This window comes from Pollachius pollachius (assembly GCF_949987615.1).
Source record: "Pollachius pollachius genome assembly, chromosome: 18".
Lineage (NCBI taxonomy): Eukaryota > Metazoa > Chordata > Actinopteri > Gadiformes > Gadidae > Pollachius > Pollachius pollachius.
In genome coordinates, this window is record NC_136951.1 from 6,727,553 (window position 1) to 6,745,804 (window position 18,252).

General features: G+C 43.4%; 1 protein-coding gene across 1 annotated transcript; it reads right to left on the reverse strand.

Moving 5' to 3' along the window:
- Nucleotides 1–4,241: 4,241 nt before the first annotated feature.
- Nucleotides 4,242–18,025, reverse strand: LOC307089297 (BCL2/adenovirus E1B 19 kDa protein-interacting protein 3-like). The gene is made up of 6 exons (XM_079755503.1): nucleotides 17,795–18,025; nucleotides 10,688–10,934; nucleotides 8,925–9,003; nucleotides 7,848–7,951; nucleotides 7,311–7,460; nucleotides 4,242–7,090 (listed from the first exon to the last, which is right to left on the reverse strand). The coding sequence occupies exons 1-6, from the start codon at nucleotides 17,877–17,879 to the stop codon at nucleotides 7,042–7,044; spliced, it is 714 nt and encodes a 237-aa protein (XP_079611629.1). The 5' UTR covers nucleotides 17,880–18,025; the 3' UTR covers nucleotides 4,242–7,041.
- Nucleotides 18,026–18,252: the final 227 nt, after the last annotated feature.

An 18,252-nucleotide genomic window follows, 5' to 3' on the forward strand; every position in this document is an offset into this window, starting at 1 on the left:
TCAATAGCTGCTGTTTGACTGGGAATATTGGAAACAGAGAAAGAGGGAGGTGAGGGAGGTGGATAGAGCGAGGGAGAGAGTGAGAAGGATGGTTGGGAGAGAGAGAGAGAGAGAGGGGGGTGGGGGGCAGAGAAAGAGGGGAGCTAGATAGAGGGGAGGGAGGAGAGAGATAGGAGGAAGGGAGGGAGAAAGATAGAGTGAAAAAGCGAGAGTGGCAGAGAGAGAGACAGGTATAGGAGCAAGGGAGAGAGAGGAAAGTGCATGATGGCTTAAGGGAGGGATATGGAGAGAGAATGGAAGCCAGTGAGCCCCACCTTGTGTAGCGGATCAGAGGGATGGGGGGGGGGGGGGGGCATCTAGGGGTCAGAAGGCGACCAGAACCCTGGACAGCTCCAGGTCCCACCTTGGTGCACCACAACAGGGTGCTGTCTCTTCAGCACCCCCGGGCACACAGCTGATGGGCGATAGGTCTCAAGATGGGGAGGGTGTTTCCCCAGCGCTGACACGTGAACCACAGGGTGCAACCTCTTTAATCTACACTAAATATTCTTCAGGGGTTGGAATAACATTAAGATCAGCTGATGTCAGCACCTACCTAATGATGGTATTTGTGCTGTGCAGTATGCACTGGAATAACAAACACAACAGGAGATTTAGCTGGTGTTTCTCTAATGGACAACGTCCGACCGGAGAATCCAGATGAAATCGAATATTCAATTCACGTTTTCATTACATTTAGTCATTTAGAAGACAGTCTGACCCAAAGTGACTTACAAGTACAAGCTGAGAACAATTGCAATTTAAACTGCAATAGTGACCAAAAAAGGTAAAACTGTATTCCTCATCTTCCAGTTTTTATTTGTTTGTAGTTGTGTAGTTTGTTTGTAGTTGTCTCTTCATGCAGTATGAAATCTATTAAAGAATCCTTCATAGCTATACTTTCCTGTGGCCGGCCATTCTTATTCTGTGTGACCTTCAAATATTGAAGCTCTATTGACTAACATGACACTGCTATCCATAATGCAAATACGGCTTCACACTTCAGCTCTTCATCTCACATTCATATTTCTCTATGCACATTGTCTTTATTAAACAATTGTTGGCTTGATTCCATTAAGAAATATTTAGTTTATTCACAATTTTTCCATTTATATGTATCATCATACATCATCAAAATCAACTGGAGGTGACTACTGTGTTGTACAAGTGTTGGATTGCCCATGGTCAGGTCTGTGATCTGGGCATGCTCCATCACTCTGAACTGTTCCCTGATGATGTATGGCTGGGATGTGAAACTTCTCTCCTGTTTCCATAACAACGCCCAGTGTTGAACATGGATGTGAGCCTGCTATTCTCATGGTGGCCAGTGTGTGTGTGTGTGTGTGTGTGTGTGTGTGTGTGTGTGTGGGCGGTATTCTGTGACAGTGTGCAAACAGGAAATAAAACAAACACCTTGATATGTTAACTACATGCTGACTGAAAATAAACCTGAGATGGTGGTTGTGTTGGTAGTTGTGTAGGTGGTTGAGGTGGTGGAGGTGGTGGAAGCAAGGGTTGTTGGGTAGAGAAGGATTAATGTGGAGGGAGTGATGATGTTAGTGTGGATGGGGGTGGCGATGGCGTCGGTAGGGTGGAGCTTGGGGAGGCGGAGGGTCGGTGTTTGTCCTCTGGGCACCCCAGACATCAGATTGATATTAAAACGGGCTTGGCTTCAGCACATGTAAAACATCCTGTGTAGAATAGAGCCATTAAGTCTGCACAGACACAGAGCTAAAGTCATTTGTGTTGTGATTCAAAACACACCATAAAAATATGGTTTGACAGCAGTAGTAATTTTGGGACAAAATACTCATTTTGGCACTTACATTAAATGAATGAATGAAGGAATTACTTAATTATTTCATTCATATTTGAATTATTTAATGAAGAATTTAAACAGCTGTACCTATGGTGTTATTTATATAAACACCTCGACTGAATGCCACTCCTCCCATTCAACAACACACAGATTAGAGGTTTCCTCCTTCTTACAAACCATCCCTCTTCACCTTTCCTCCTCTCCTCTCTTCCTCTCCACCTCCTCTCCATCTGTCCTCTACTCCTCAACAGCTCTTCTCCATCTCTCCAATCCTCCTCTCCTCTCCTCCTCTCTGTCTCCTCTCCATCTCTCCTCCTCTCATCTCCACCTCTCCTCCTCTCCTCCTCTCCTCCACTCCTTACCATTTCCTCTCCCTCTCTCCTCTCCTCTACTCCTCACCATCTCTACTCCTCCTCCTCTCCTCACCGTCTCCTCTCCATCTCTCCTCCTTTCCTCCTCTCATCTCCTCCTCTCCACCTTCTCTCCATCTCTCCTCCTCTCCTCTACTCCTCACCATCTGCTCTCCATCTCTCCTCCTTTCCTCCGCCTCCCTCCCACCTTCTTACCCAAGCTCAGAACACCTGTTCTCAGCCAATCCACAGGCAGCACAGTCCTGCTAGCTCCGCCCACTGCAGCTAACCCCGTTGCCATGGGTTACAGGGTAGTGTCCACTGCCTATGTCTGTATTCCCTCAGTGGGTACACTGCATAGGAGAGAAAGACACTACTTTGTCGTGGGATGTAGAGGTGTGCGGTGGGGTTGATATCAAACAAAACATAGGAGGGTCTGTAGCTTAGATAGAAACGAAAGCGATAATGGAAAGTGAATCATAGTGCCCTCACTCACACACACACACACACACACACACACACACACACACACACACACACACACACACACACACACACACACATACACACACACCCTTGCTCTTGGGGAGTGATTCTGCAGAAAAGATAAAGGGCTGATTGTGCAGCCCTGATGCGACCGCAGACTCTGATCATTTACACATCCATACCCATCCCCAACCCAAACTAAGTGGCCATGATTAAGTACATGGTAGTAATATCAATAATTATCTTCCAATAACATGCACATTGTAATAGCACAATAATGTAAAAAAGGTGAAATATGCATACTTCAAAACCGGTTTCATACAGGAGGTGAGCTGTTGATTTGAACGATAAGACCAAAAGCAGAAAAATCTATTACGGGTTACTCAAGGGAATTTCAGAAATTTGAGATGCCAAACTATTTAACATATTTTCGAACCAGTTAAGATAAGAGGCATACAGTTCATTTGAATGTTTACTCAAGGTTAAGGACATCAAAGTGGCCAAACCACCGTCTATTTTACATATTTTTTTAACCTGTTTCAGATATGAGTCGACTGTTGATGAGCAACAATGAAGACAAACATCAAAATATCTCCATGGTAACAGGCATAACAGCACAGCTGGCAACGTTAAACAATCACATATCGGTAGACGGTGGTGTTCAACACAGAACAGATGTGTCCATTTGTCTAATCGTAAAGAGACCCAAGCTGCGCTCACATTACCGTAATGATTCATTCACATTTACTTTGATTAAATTTGATATTTAGCCCTGATTGCTAGTGCAGCAAGTCCAGAGAAGAATTATATGAAATAGTATCAGATCTCATGAAAAAGTGGATCTGATTGGGACCTATCAGATTATATATAATGTGTGCTATCCACACTGCTTTCAAATCAACAGATCTCTGTGATATGGAGAGGAATCAGGGTGCCATACCCTTTGTAAACACCAGAGAGAGCTACTTGAGTTGCTAGTGGTTCGACAGCCACCTCAAAAGAATATGCTCAGAGGCCCAGCTCTGAGTGGAAATAAATTATGAATGGAAAAGATTTTTAAACATGGTCACAGAACCCTCCGAAAGTAAAGCACCCAGACTATGCAGTTTTAGAAAGTGCATGGAATATCAAAAACTGAGATCAAGCTTGTGTTTGTATTGACGTGAACGTTAGGCTCCTTTCCAAGAATATTATGAACGGCTTCCAAAGCAGGAATCAGGAACAGAAGAATAAAGTTAACCTCTTTTAAGTAATAAGTGTTTCAAATTGTTGTCATCTTATACTATGACATAACCTGCATGAGAAAGTGAGCAGACCTGGAAGGGAAATGCCACACATTCCTTTTTTAATTCTCCCTGACTGTAGGTCCAATTAGTTAAACTGCCCTTTACCGTATCTGCCTCAAATATGCTTTAACTTTGAAGGCCCTTTGAAGAAACTGTTAAATTGAAAAGTATCTGTGAAAGCAGATTTTTGGATCAACTCGATTGGACCAATGACTGGGAAACACCAAAACAAACACTGCAACTTGCTTGATTCAGATAATCTTTAATGACAAAATGTTTATCAACTTGTTAATGAAAAGGGAGAAAATTAAAGCAATACACATTATTGTGGTAACTATCGTTACCTTAGTGGTGAGAAAAATCATATTTTCTACACGCTTCATTTCCTTTCTTTAAAGCAAGAGGCCTCCTCAACATCGGGTTGTTCACATCTCATATTTTGGTTTGATTGTACAAACAAACATTGGGATCATTCCACTTACAACACACTGCTTGCTCTGCATGCATCGTCCATCTCCGACAAAACAACACAAAATAAAACCAAACCAAAATATTCCTCAACAACCAAGAAAACAAGTAGAGTAAACAAAAATGCTATACACTTTTTTCTCAAATGTTGCCATGGCCAAAACACACACAAACAATCTGCTTTGTGGCACAAAAAGGTGGCAGAGAGACAAAGAGAGAGGAGAATATCTGTGGCTTCCCTAACTGTAAATAAAGTCTCTGAAAAGCTCAGGAAGTTTCTGGAAGGCTCCTGAAGCCTACACCTGGATTCCAGGCTCATCTTAATTTACGAAATGAATACAGCTTCATAAAAAACTGAAGGAAAAAACACACGATTCAGAAATTGGTGATTTTTAACAAAATCACTTCCAGGTCAGATGGCAACCTCCCATTGGCTAGACTGGGGTAAAATAACAAATAGATGGTTCAAATAAAGTGTGTAAACAGTGTGTATAACTTATGAAAAACTATTGACATTTACTGTTTATATTTTCTGGCAAACTTTGTAGGAGGACCATAACTTTGTTTATTAGTACCATTATTACCTGGGGCCAGTATAGCAATCATAACAGATGATAGAAAAGATGTAGTAAAATATCGGTTTAAGTCACACAAGCTACACTAAGCTTGATCAAATAGGCCACTGTTTACACAACCATCCCTTCTGAAAAGATCCGGCAAGAAAGTCTGTCCGAGCATCATGTTCGTTATTACATTTACTTTAACCGTTTTAAATCATGCTTTAAAAAGGTGCTACCATGCTAGTCACGTACCAGATATAATAAATATAGTCAGAGGTTAGGAGGTAGGGGTTAGGAGTAAAGTACTTAGGGGTTAGGGGCTAGGAACTAGGGGTTAAGGACTATAGATTAGGATTTAGGGTTCAAGGGCGGTTTCGGAGTTAGGGTTTGGGGAATTAGGGTTCCGGATTAAGGGTTACGGATTAGGCGGGGTTGAGGGGTTAGAGATTGGGGTTAGGGGGTCAGGGTTAAGGGGTAGGTTCGGCCAACATGGCCACTGCCTTTGGCTGAATCCACTGGCTGAAAAACCCTCAGAAGAGCAGAACAAAAAAAAAAACCTTCTTTCTATCCTTTTCCGCTCAGAATGCTGCCGGTACAATATAACTTTGGTCTGTCTGTTCCAGCTCATTTTTGGTAGGATTTTAAAAGATATGAATATTTCATGACCAAATGTCTAGGTTTTATAAGGTAAGTTATTGGAATCAGCTTTAAAAAAAGATATTTATAACTAAATTCCTTTAGTGAAATGTATTTTTTATATTATTACTTTTTTATATAATCACTCCAAACATCCGGATTTAAGAAAATCTGTTGTTTTGAAAACCTTTGAACACTTTCAACTTTGTCATTTCACTTCCAAACAAAACCAAAAGAGAGAAACATGAGTATACTATTAGGTATAGCAGAATATAGGTAAAATTAAATTCACTCAGAGGGGGGAAAAAAATCATAATTATTACTTGAGGGCAGACAAGCTAATGGTAGGTAAAGGATGAGGGTGGGTGAAAAGCCCAGTTTGTACCAATAAAAAAGGGAAATCACTGGGACATGTTACAGACACCTACAGCATCGTTTCACGGGAATGGCATCAGCATCAACTCACAAGAACTGCCGAAGAACAGAAAGGTTTGTGGACATCGCAATATTGGCACCCAACAAAACACATTGTACGGTTTCACACCAAGAGGGAACACAACCTCCTTCAAAATACAGCTCTAAATGACAGTTGAACAACACGGGGTGAAACGGGGACCCTCATTCGGAGATTGAACGGAATACTCTTCATGGTGGTGCATTACAGTAATACAGACTGTTTTCCGGCAGGATAAATTAATTTAAATAAAATCTCCAGTGCAAGGCAAAGCTATAAGTGGACTGTGGCTGTTATAACTTAAAATCTCAATAGCTTGGGTTCCACAAGGCTGTGGAAAAAAATTAATAGATACAAAGCCGTTAATAACGATAACCTCCGAAAGCGACCGTGTAATCGCTAAACAAAATGGCCGCCTTCAAAAGTAGGCTCTCGGTCATTCTCCTGTCCGATTGCTTGGTTTGATTAAGTGTTGGCACAAGTCCTAAATCCTCTTGCTTCTCCCTCTGATTCCCTTTAATGGTTGACTCTCCCCTGCTCCACCTACAGCTCATCAACACGTACATTAACAGCAGTAGAAAGAAAAAAAAGTAAAAGTAGAGGAGTAGGAGTAGAAGTAGAACTTGGTTTAGTTGTTGTAATATCGTGCCCATGAAAACAAACGACACAAGAAAGAGAGAGACAAGTATGACCTCGGTAATCGTCATTCCATGAAAAGCGTATACAAAATGGGCTAGTGAGGGGTTGAGATGGGAAGGGTATCTACACAAGGAGGGAGAGAGCGAGAGCGAGAGAGAGAGCAAGAGAGCAAGAGAGCGAGAGAGCGAGAGAGCGAGTGAGAGAGAGAGTGTCAAGGAAGAGAGCTAGGAGGAAGGGGAGAGGGGGAGGTCATGACCTCGTCCTCCTCCACAGAGGCACCCCCACCCCTTCAGATCAGGTGGTCCTAGAAGGAGCTGGTGGCCGTCGTGGTGAGCCGCTTCCCAATGTACACCCTAGAGAGGGAAGGAGAGAGAACATCAACCATCAAATAGGCAATGGTTCTTGCTTTTCTCCTAAACTCGTATATGAATGATAATACATCTAATATTAAATCTGCACTATTTCACTTCGTTACTACAGCTATTTACTCCATAAACAAATATCTGAGATAGAAATGTTCTCCAGAATAAAATAAACCAATACCAAGAAAAATCATGGATTGACAATTTTTACCCCAATCCGAGTGCCAGGATGTGAGATATTAGCAGCGAAGGGATGAACACTTTGAGGAACTCAGAAGAGAAAAGGCCTCCCTTCTTCATCGCCCCAGTATTCCTCATGCTGAGTGTTCCTGCTCGCCGTGGGTGACGGAAGTTGAACTCCCTGTTGGAATAATCAGAAAGATGTTAATAACCGCGCGGTTTGTACAGTTATTGCTAAAGAGTCATCAGCTGGTCAGCAGTGATTGTTGTTGTGAATGTTGATGAGTATTTCGTAATGTTGTCTTTAAAGTAAATGCCTCAGGGTCAGAGTGTAATCTAAAAATAACCCTTGCTGGTTGCCTTTTGGATAATTCAGTAAAATGTGGAGTCACTCTGATAAAGATTGAATGGTTTGGTTAGGTAAATGTAGGGTGTCGTTCCTTGCTTTCCCATTTCAATTGTTGTTAGTACACTCTTGAAATGAAGCCTTTTGTGGCATATTGGATTAACTAATAGATCATAAGATCATATTTTTAAAGTGCAGCAAGGCCAGTAATCAGACTCTTACTTTGGAGGAATGTTTTCTGGTCGACTCGACCAATCAGCGACCCAGTCTGTGTCCTTCATCAGGATGTCCATGTCTCTCTCCTTATCCACCACCTCTTCTTCTGACTACACACACATTAACAGAAAAAAAATCATAACAACAAACGTAACCAAGAAGTCTCTCTCATTATATCAATCATATACAACAGGCAGGAATTTATCACGACGTCCCCTGCCTTAGCTAGGACATTATGGACCACACACACACACACACACACACACACACACACACACACACACACACACACACACACACACACACACACACACACACACACACACACACACACACACACACACACACACACACACTGATTTGGCCAGAGCTATGTCTCAAAGGTTTGGGTGTTTGGGTTGAGTGTGTGCAGTTTCCTCAGAACTGGATTACCATAGCTCCACGTGTCCAGAATCCCAATAACAACACATCTAATAATAGCTTTGTACTTCCACACACAAAAGTAGTTTGTAATTATAATCATAATAATCATTTGTTTTATTATTACTAATTATTATTATTTCCCCCACAGAGAAAATAGCCAGCATCAGATAGAGATAGAGAGAGAGCAAGAGAGAGAGAGAGAGAGAGAGAGAGAGAGAGAGAGAGAGAGATAGAGAGAGAGAGCAGAGAGAGAGAGAGAGAGAGAGAGAGAGAGAGAGAGACACACACAGAGACAGAGAGAAAGAGAGACAGAGACAGAGAGACAGAGAGAAAGATACAGAAACCTAGATAGTGCCAGAGACAGAGACAAAGTCAGAGGCAGAGGGACAGAGCGACAGAGACAGAGACAGAGCCAGAGAGAGAGACAGAGAGAGACAGAGAGACAGAGAGAGAGAGAGAGAGAGAGAGAGAGAGATACAGAGACAGAGAGACAGAGCGACAGAGACAGAGAGAGAGACAAAGTCAGAGACAGAGGGACAGAGCGACAGACAGAGAGACAGAGCCAGAGACAGAGAGAGAGACAGAGCCAGAGACAGAGGGACAGAGCGACAGAGACAGAGACAGAGACAGAGACAGAGCCAGAGGGACAGAGACACTCACTTGGCTGCCTCTGTGGCTGGTTGCGTCCACATCGAAGATGATCTGGCCTTCTTCCTGAGGGGTGTGTGGCCTGGGCGGACTGGACAGAGGAGCAAACAGTTAAAGACACAAACAACTTATCCTCTACACAAACCCTGCATGGAAAATGAACCAACCCCACTGAACCTGTTAGACACAAACTACCCCCGAATGTAGGTCATAGTTCAGAGGATCTCCTGCCACCAGTTAATGAACTGGTTTAAGGTTTAACATGGCAGCTCAAACTAAACCTTAGACCATATGCAAACGTGTGTTTCACCTGCACCAGAGATTGTTATTGCATGAATCCTATCAATATTGTTAATTTATATATATATATATATGATATATATATATCCATAATTTATTAGCATTGGGTCCTTATTGATGCAGTTACAAATGCATGTATAGTACGCAAGTGCAATATCAATACAAGACATAAAAGTACATGCCAATGAAACTAGATGATACAGTCCCTGCATTCATTTAATCTAGCACTCTGATGCGCTCTGTAGATTATTTATACATTTTTAATTTATTAAGATTTTACAGTTTGAATGTTTTTAAAGAGCAACCAAACAAGTACATAAAACCGCAGGAACAGCACCCCCTATGGTGAAGCACTGGTAACTGTGGAATTGTCACCCAGCAAAGGTAAAGTGTTGCTGGGTGACATCACTCGTATAGTAAACTATGGAAGTGAACTTGCAGTAACCTGGGCTGTGTCAGGTCCTAGTGGCATGAGTTTAGAGTGTGGTCAGCCTCTTGAGTGTCGTCAGAGTCTAAATTAGCATCTGCAGGTGAGTCATCAACAGCTGACGGTCACCGTTAGCTGATAAGCTGTGTTATATGATGATATGAGTGTGATGCTATCTGTGGCTTGAGTTTACAGAAACAGGGTTCAATATATCTAAATTAAGTCCTACTAGTATTTGTTTTTATACAGCAGACATTTATAGGTTTGAATAATTTCTGTTTACTTAATTACAGCAATTAGCCATATGCCATTAGCCATGTGGATTTGTTTTGGGTCAACTGAAGGTTCAAGAGCTTTTATCCTCCAGGGTTCTTCCTAGGAATATTTAAGTGCTGTGGGAATTGGCATTGGATTATTATTAAAAAGATAGGCATTTATAGAGATAGAGTTGTTTTTTCTGCTGAAACTACCCACTCAAATGTTACCAGCTAATTTTGGGCCTTAACACAAATTCACGTCTCAGAGACAGTCCTGTTTAGCTCTGTTTTGGGGAAGAAAAAGTATACCAGTGAAGCAGTTTATTTGAATACCAGGGAGGCACTAATGTGTAACTCTAGATAATTAGCTTAACTCTCCAGGCTGTTAGTAAACCTTATAATAGGGGAACTCTGCCTTTGTTCACATTTCTAAACACTGATCTTGTTGCAGCCACAGAGTCTAAATAGTAGTTACCATCTCGTTATGGTTTTGTTGGCGCTCGTTTTGAATAAGTGACTCATCAACACATATTTAAAATCCTTGGAAAGACATTCAAAGCGTATCCCCTAAGATGAGCCGGAGCTAGGCTACTGTGGCTCTGCAAGTCCATGGGATCAGCTTACGGAAAGCAAATGCTAACCTAGCAAACTCCCCTGCTGGACTTGCAATGATGAATTTGAAATCAAACAACATTCATCTCAATCTGTGTGTGTTCAGGTAAGCTCTAATGCACAGACATCTCGATGTATCCCTTGGACCAATCAGAATAAAGAAGAACCTCCCCCCTCACCTATCACAGGAGGAGTTACTGCGGCTGGATTCGTGCTGGGCGTCCAGCAGGATCTTCTCCATGTCTCCGTTGTGGATGGAGGCGGAGGAGGGCACGTGCTCCAGACCCGCCGCCATGCCCTCCTCTTCCTCCACCTGAGGCAGGAGGGGCAGGAGGGGCAGGAGGGGCCCCGAGGCCTGGGGCCCCTCGGGGGACGACTGGCTGAGGCTGGTCAACCCCCTGTTCATCTCCAGCTCCACCCAGGAACCTGGGGGAAGGCCAGAGAGAGACTCAGCCCCGGTACATCACCAGGTCCTCAAGGCAGGATGCTAGTCTCTTTGGGTGATTGCGTTTTATTGGATTTTTTATAGCCTTTTCCCTGGTTCATGTACATTACTTTTAATTCAGATTCAGAACATTAAAAAAAATTGCTCTTAATAAAAGGACGATGCGTTTCATGTCTACTGGCCTTTACTAGTTGCCAAGTTTTTCATAATAGTAGTCATCTAGTCGTTATTTAGGAAAGACAGAGAGGGAGACACAGAAGGTTCAAGCACTCTACTGTGAAATGTCACACAATAATCATTTGGTTATTAAAAATAAGCAAATGTAAATTGACTGCATTTATATAGCACTTTTCTACCCAGTGGTCACTCAAAGCGCTTTAGCCCCTTTAATCAGACATTCACACACCGACGGCAGCGTCAGCCATAAGGGGTGACAGCAAGCTCGTCGGGAGCAGTAAGGGTTGGGTGTCTTGCTCAGGAGTTTTTTAACCTCATGGAGAGTCCGGCCACCCAGGGCATTGGCTCCACTGGCAGCTGGGTAGCCGTGACGACAGACATAACAGACGCATAAACATTTGCCTAGCATTTGATATTGAGCACGATTGGTAACGTCACATGTATTAAACACTTCAACAATGAACAACAACAGCATTTTATAGGTTTAAACTCACTCTAAATCCAGTGTGTTGGTCAAAACATGTTACTTGCTGACATTCTCCAATGTCAATGATAGAGAATGATGCATTCCCTATAATTTATTTGATCAATTATGTTGTCCACGACTAGAGATGGGCGATATTGCCTAAAATCCATATTGCGATATACATTGCAGCCTCTTGCGATAACGATATATATCACGATATAAAATCATAAAATAACCGTTTCAGAACAGGTTACATAGACCCTAAGGAAAGCCAAACTGCTAAATGTATTTAAAAAAAAGAGAAATATAGTATGTCATTTCAAGAACATTTATTGTGAAACACTGTAATCATACAACATAATGTTGCAGATAAATAAAATTAGTATTGGGTTTCTTTCCTTTAGTGCAAACTATTCTAAAAGGCACTACACTTAGTTTAAGTCCTTGGTTCTTAAATGCCACCCAAGATGCAGAGAACCGGAAAAACGGGTGTCTTTCTAGATAAGGAACAGACACTGTACTGACAATTAGGGATGGGCATGATTAATTGATGATCGATCATTGATTGTTAAGACTTTTGTCGATTACGTGATATTTTTAACCATCAAAAGGAGGTTGACCCAGCCGGAGAGGTGGTCTCGGAGACGTTGCTCAACATGGAGCAAAGAGGATATTTGGGTCCGATATCCAAAAGACATTCCGTCTCCTCTTTGCTCCATGTTGAGCCACCACCCGACGGTCCGACAAAAGCAAGCAAAAAGTATGATGCAAAACATAACTTAAAAATCCCGATGCATTTAACACATTCCGAGTCAGGATGAGGGAGAAGGAGTTGGACCAGTCCGCAGATCAATGTATATCACGCTGGATATCCATGATTGTTTACTTTCACCGGTGCTTCCCCCCCCCCGCCCCACTTTTTCTTTAACGCTTTACAACGCCCCAGACCTTTTTGTCCAATGATTTAACCCATTCAGACAGGATCACGCCTCTGTGCGTGTTTACCTTTAAGACCGGATTGCACATCAATGCGTGTTTACCATTAACCCATTTGTACCGGCTGCGCGGAGCAACATTGTATCTACTAGATACAATGTTGCGCCGCACAGCAGCCGGTACAAATGGGTTAACGTTCTTTGCCCACATGCAGGTTTGTTGACGAATTCTGGCACTGTTGCGAAAATTGCAATGTGAAAACGAATTGCACCAAACCAAAAATTAAACATTGTATTTTGCGTCATCAACATGCATTATCGCGATAGAGCAATAGAATTAAAATCTCTATCGTAGGCCATGTTTTTATCGTTTATATCGTATATCGTTTATATCGCGCATTACTATCCACGACTAGTTGTCTAGTTGGTGAAAGTCCTGGTAAGTAATTGACTAGTTGACTAAGTGGTGAAACTAGTGGTTAGTAATCAACTAGTTGACTAGTTGGTGAAACTGGTGGTAAGTGATCAACTGTTTGACTAGTTGGTGAAACTAGTGGTTAGTAATCAACTAGTTGACTAAGTGGTGAAACTAGTGGTTAGTAATCAACTAGTTGACTAGTTGGTGAAACTAGTAGTAAGTGATCAACTGTTTGACTAGTTGGTGAAAGTAGTGGTAAGTAAAGGACTAGTTCACTAGTGCGTGAACCCCCTACACCTAGGCCTGCTGTGTTTTTTGTACTTATGGTTGACCTTTGCCTCTGCACATGAAGCTCACCATACATAACGACCACGTTGAACAAAACACAAAAACGACAACATCCCAATGTGATCCTTTACAAAGCATTCAAGAGCAGCAGTGAGCCGGAGCTTCCGTTGGCTGAAGCCTGGAGTCTTCCCTGTGTGTTACTTAGAGGAGCGCAGAGCCCTCCTCAGAGACCTTGGGGGTTCCTTTGGCTGAGCAGACCTCCCCGCCGGCGGGTACGTGACCCAGGGCACGGAGCGCAGACCACGTCTCAGTCCGTTTAGAAATGTAACACAGGGCAGGCGAAAGAGGGCAGGGCATGTATTTCTGAAATGTACGGCCAGAACATAACGTCTCATGCATCAAAAAAAAAAAAAAAAAGGAGAATGTTCCCGTGTTCCGCCTAGGTGTTTGAAAAGCAGCAGCGTGCACGGCGGGTCACATGACCCTACGGTGCTAAATAAACACCCTGGTTCATGTGAGGTGGCCTGGCAACCTTTAAGTGGTGGGCAGCACTGTTGTTTAGTCGGGGGGGGGGGGGGGGGTCAGTGACCCACGCCCAAACCCTGGATAGTAACTCCTAGTAACCCCGTACGTAAGAACACGCACACACACACACACACACACACACACACACACACACACACACACACACACACACACACACACACACACACACACACACACACACACACACACACGACTCAGCAGATCGCCCTCATGCTGGATTAGTTAACATGCCAGGCCTTGAGCCAGGTTGCCGTGTGTTGACAGCCTATTGTTCCCGCCTCGCCAGCTCCAAACGCGTTGCCATGACGCCGAGCGGGCCGAACGTTCCGGCCACGGAGCAGTTATCAGCTGCTCGAGACAGACAGAATGTCACACACACACACACACACACACACACACACACACACACACACACACACACACACACACACACACACACACACACACAGTCTCTAGTTTGATCCCCTTAAGTCTAAACACAGAGACTAGGATTGTTTTGGTTTAGGCCTTAGCATAAAAGTTAAAAGCAAAGCCCTCTTCAGACCAAATATACTTACTGGGGACTTGGTTGCAAGGCTTTAACATTTGGGGTCAACATGTGTGCTGTTTATATATTAGATATTGCGTCAAGGACGGACAAGACTTCTGAATGCAAAAACGCAAACAATAGATGTAGACAATTGACCTATTTCAATGTATGCATACACCAGTCTTCTCTCTATTAGAGTGAGTTCACAGAGCCTTTTATTTATTTATTTATATAGCACTTTTCATACACAAGCCAGACTCTTGTTTCTCTTGTAAACAGTCTCTCCCCCTCCCCCTAATGCATTAGTCCATACATCATGTGAGGGATATGTTGACTCACAGGACTTTTCTGGTATAGACAAGGAGGTCCTTTAGACCGGTTCACCCCAGGGAAAAGGTAAACTAAGTAGAACTAGGTAACACCAGTTAACAGATGGTGTGGCCAGATAACCCAGCCTGAAGGAAACCAAGCGTACCTTATTAAACCTGAACAACATAGGATTTCTCATCAGAGTGCTGGCCTCTGTACACACCTGTGTTTCCTTGTAAACCAACACCGACGCAAAAGCTATTGACCTGACGATTGACTTTGAGGGCTCCCTTTGGGAGATGTTGTGGTCGTGTTTCACCACAACTTGGGGGGGGGACACTGACTTGACTACTGAGAAAACGGTACAGAGGTCTTTAGGAGGTGTTGAGAGGCGGGCTGGGTGTTTGATTACACAAGGTTAAATTCATTGAAATACTGTGTGTGTGTGTGTGTGTGTGTGTGTGTGTGTGTGTGTGTGTGTGTGTGTGTGTGTGCGTGCGTGTGTGTGAGAGAGTGTGTATTACACTCATTTATCAGTGAGTCATTGGCTTTTGAAACAAGATTGACTTAAAATCGAGTTCAAATCCTTATTAGCCATGTATCAACATGTAGGTGAACAAACACGTCATGTAATATCTATTGATAGCCACTGTGTGTGTGTGTGTGTGCGTGTGTGTGTGTGTAAATTGAAATCCCTGCACACCACTAGAGCATTAAAATTCATTTGGCCTTATATCAAAAGAACCTGACCCGCGCTTCCTCACCTCCTTAAATCCTGGTCAACTCAAAACCGTCTCCAGAAATAGTCATGACACTGTCCCCCCCATGCTGTGGTCAAACACAACCCCAACCCCCCCTGAAAGCAGCCCCCAGAGTATCATGTCAATAGTTTGGGGGTTGGTTGTTGGTTTACAAGAAAATAAAAGTGTCTACACAGTCCCAGGACACAAGTTGACCAAAACATCAAAGTCCCCTATAAATATAATTGGCGTGAGGGAGCGTGGCTTGGGTGAGGGGCTAAATAAGTGATCAACAATAAAGTTCATGCTCGTTCTGCTCTCAATAACAATGAGACCAGGTTCAATGCCCACCTGACACTATTTGCTGTGTTCAGTGTTTATTCCCCACTAGCCAACGGCAACATGATAACGTCTGCTGTGAGTGTCCTGTCCATCATTGCCCCCGGTCGTAGCAGTAATCCATTGGACAGCTCAGAGTGTGGCAGAATATGCAAAAAGAAACATGGCTTGAAGATCCAGCAGACTGGGATGACATACCTCCGGTCCCTGTCTCCTGTCCCTTGTCTCAGCCTTTTCTTCCCCTCCCTGACCCCCCCACTCAGCTTCCCGACCCGATCTGCTGGCCTCTACCCTGAGCTGTGCCTAAAGGTCACCATGCAGGCCAGGCCCAGTCTGGCAGCGACCTGCGATGAGCTGAGCTGATTGGTGAGGACAGAAAAAGGTTGACGTACAACTTGGCTGTACACAACGTGCGCAAGTGCAAACTAAAAGTCAGCCACCCCAAAAATAAGCATTGGTTTCATCAGGACCTTGGCTAAATAAACTAAGATTGAGGGATCAATAGAGAGAGAGAATAGACAGAGAGAAAAAAAGTTATTTAAAGGTCCAACAAGTAGAATCGATTGGCATCGAATGGAAGGGACTTGGGGCAGAAATGGAATATAACCTTCATAAGTCTGTTTCAATTAGTGTTCCCATGAAAATAGAAAAATAGTTGAGATCTTGTTACCCTAGTTAGAGCCCTAAATATCTACATGGGTGTTGGGTCCTCTTCCATGGAGGCCGCCATGTTGCACAGCCATGGTTCTATAGTAGCCCAGAACCGACAAACAGCTCTGGAGAGAACACGTTTTTGGTACGGTCATTGTTGTTAGAATTAGCGATTTTTGTCAGTGCGCCCCCCAACATGGTGTATTACTATGTATCCAAGCAGCTTAACCCTCTCGTATGCTGACATCAAAATCAACTGCTGACCAGCAGCTTAATACACCTTTCAGTCGCTCACACACACACACACACACACACACACACACACACACACACACACACACACACACACACACACACACACACACACACACACACAGACAGGCGTTATTCTTTAAGTGTCCTAGGAACCCCCTCTGTGTGACAAGGACACTGCCGCACAGACAGAGCTCCACGTGTCCACAAACACATGGCGTCATATCCACGTGTCGTAAAAGCTAAACCCTCTCTTGGACGTGGACATCAACTGCTCCTCAGACGGAGTTCCCCACATCCACATACACGTGTCTTTAAAAATAAGTGTGCTATAAGCCTAAAGCTCTCTTGGACGTGGACATCAGCATCAATCTCTGCAGAGATGGGAGAATGGAAGCTACGACCTATAGTTCTACAAACTAAATAACGAAATATAAAGTATCTGCTGGCACATTCCACAATACAGGCCAGGTGGGAAAGGGGGGATTTAGTTGGTTGCAATCTGCCACCTGACCGCTAGAGGCGCCCTACATTCCCCACACTGGACCATTAAAACACAAACGTAGGCCTATTGTTTCATGTTGTTTTAATGCAATTAAGGACATTCGTCCGTCTCTCCTCTCTTTAATGAATATTAACCGTTGCATTATCTTAAACAAATTAACAAAACATTTACTAAAATTGCTGAGGCTCGACGCGTTGGCCGACAGTATGCATACAAATCATAATTACCTATAGGCTACACAAAATACACAATTAGAATCAATAACTTTGTTTCCTAAGCCTATTTTTTTATGTTTTCTTATATTTTAACGCATTATAAGAGTGACCATATTTAGCTATTTTTATTAACCCGTTTTTCACATAAATCTCTCTCCTTGTTGACAACATCTTTAGCCCGCCTCCATATAACGGCAAGGATCACCGATTGGCTTTTTCGCTCATCAGTCAAACGGAAAGGACACTTACTCAAACGCTATTGGCCGAGCGGCTGTCAATACACGAGAGGAACATAGCGTTCCTGCTCCTCCCCCCGAACCCTTCATTGAAAAACCCAACCTGATGAGAGACTTTTAATTGTGAATTACTTATATAACCCTCCATAAATTCATCGACATGTACTCGGACACATCCACCAACAAACACAACGAATGGCAGACCTTTACAGTAAAAAGCGACGTCTCTATTTACCGTTTAGTCCCGCGTCTCCGTGGTTATCTGTGGACGAAGTGGAAGGAGCGTCCGACATGGTGTCTGATGACTGGCTGTTTTGCATTAGAGAGACAGTCAACGCAACACACTATTTCCCCGGGCGCACATGCAGACGTGCGCAACGCTGCGTGCAACAAACCGAACCGGGAAGAACTGTATAAACTATGTTCGAGAGAGCGGTCGTGCAAACCAGTGCAGTGCAACCATGAGCTGTGGGGCGTGTGTGTGACGCGCGTCTTCCTGGAGCTGTGTGATGACGCCGGCACAATAACAAAGACGAAGACTCCCATTACGCAGAAAATAAAATCTGACCCCACCACTCCTGGCCCAGAAATTTGCCCGGAGAATGTTAGAACAGTACAACAAAAACCATCCCTTCTATAGAAATCTGTGCTATGATTAATTATTAGCTCAGGCCCGTCATCTGTGACTTATAA

Coding starts and splice junctions, on each gene's coding strand:
- LOC307089297 (XM_079755503.1), bottom strand. CDS start 17,879: ATGCAAAACAGCCAGTCATCAGACACCATGTCGGACGCTCCTTCCACT. Junction 10,935..17,794: donor CGGAGACGCGGGACTAAACG/GTAAATAGAGAC, acceptor GCCTTCCCCCAG/GTTCCTGGGTGGAGCTGGAG. Junction 7,461..7,847: donor CCAGAAAACATTCCTCCAAA/GTAAGAGTCTGA, acceptor TTATTCCAACAG/GGAGTTCAACTTCCGTCACC.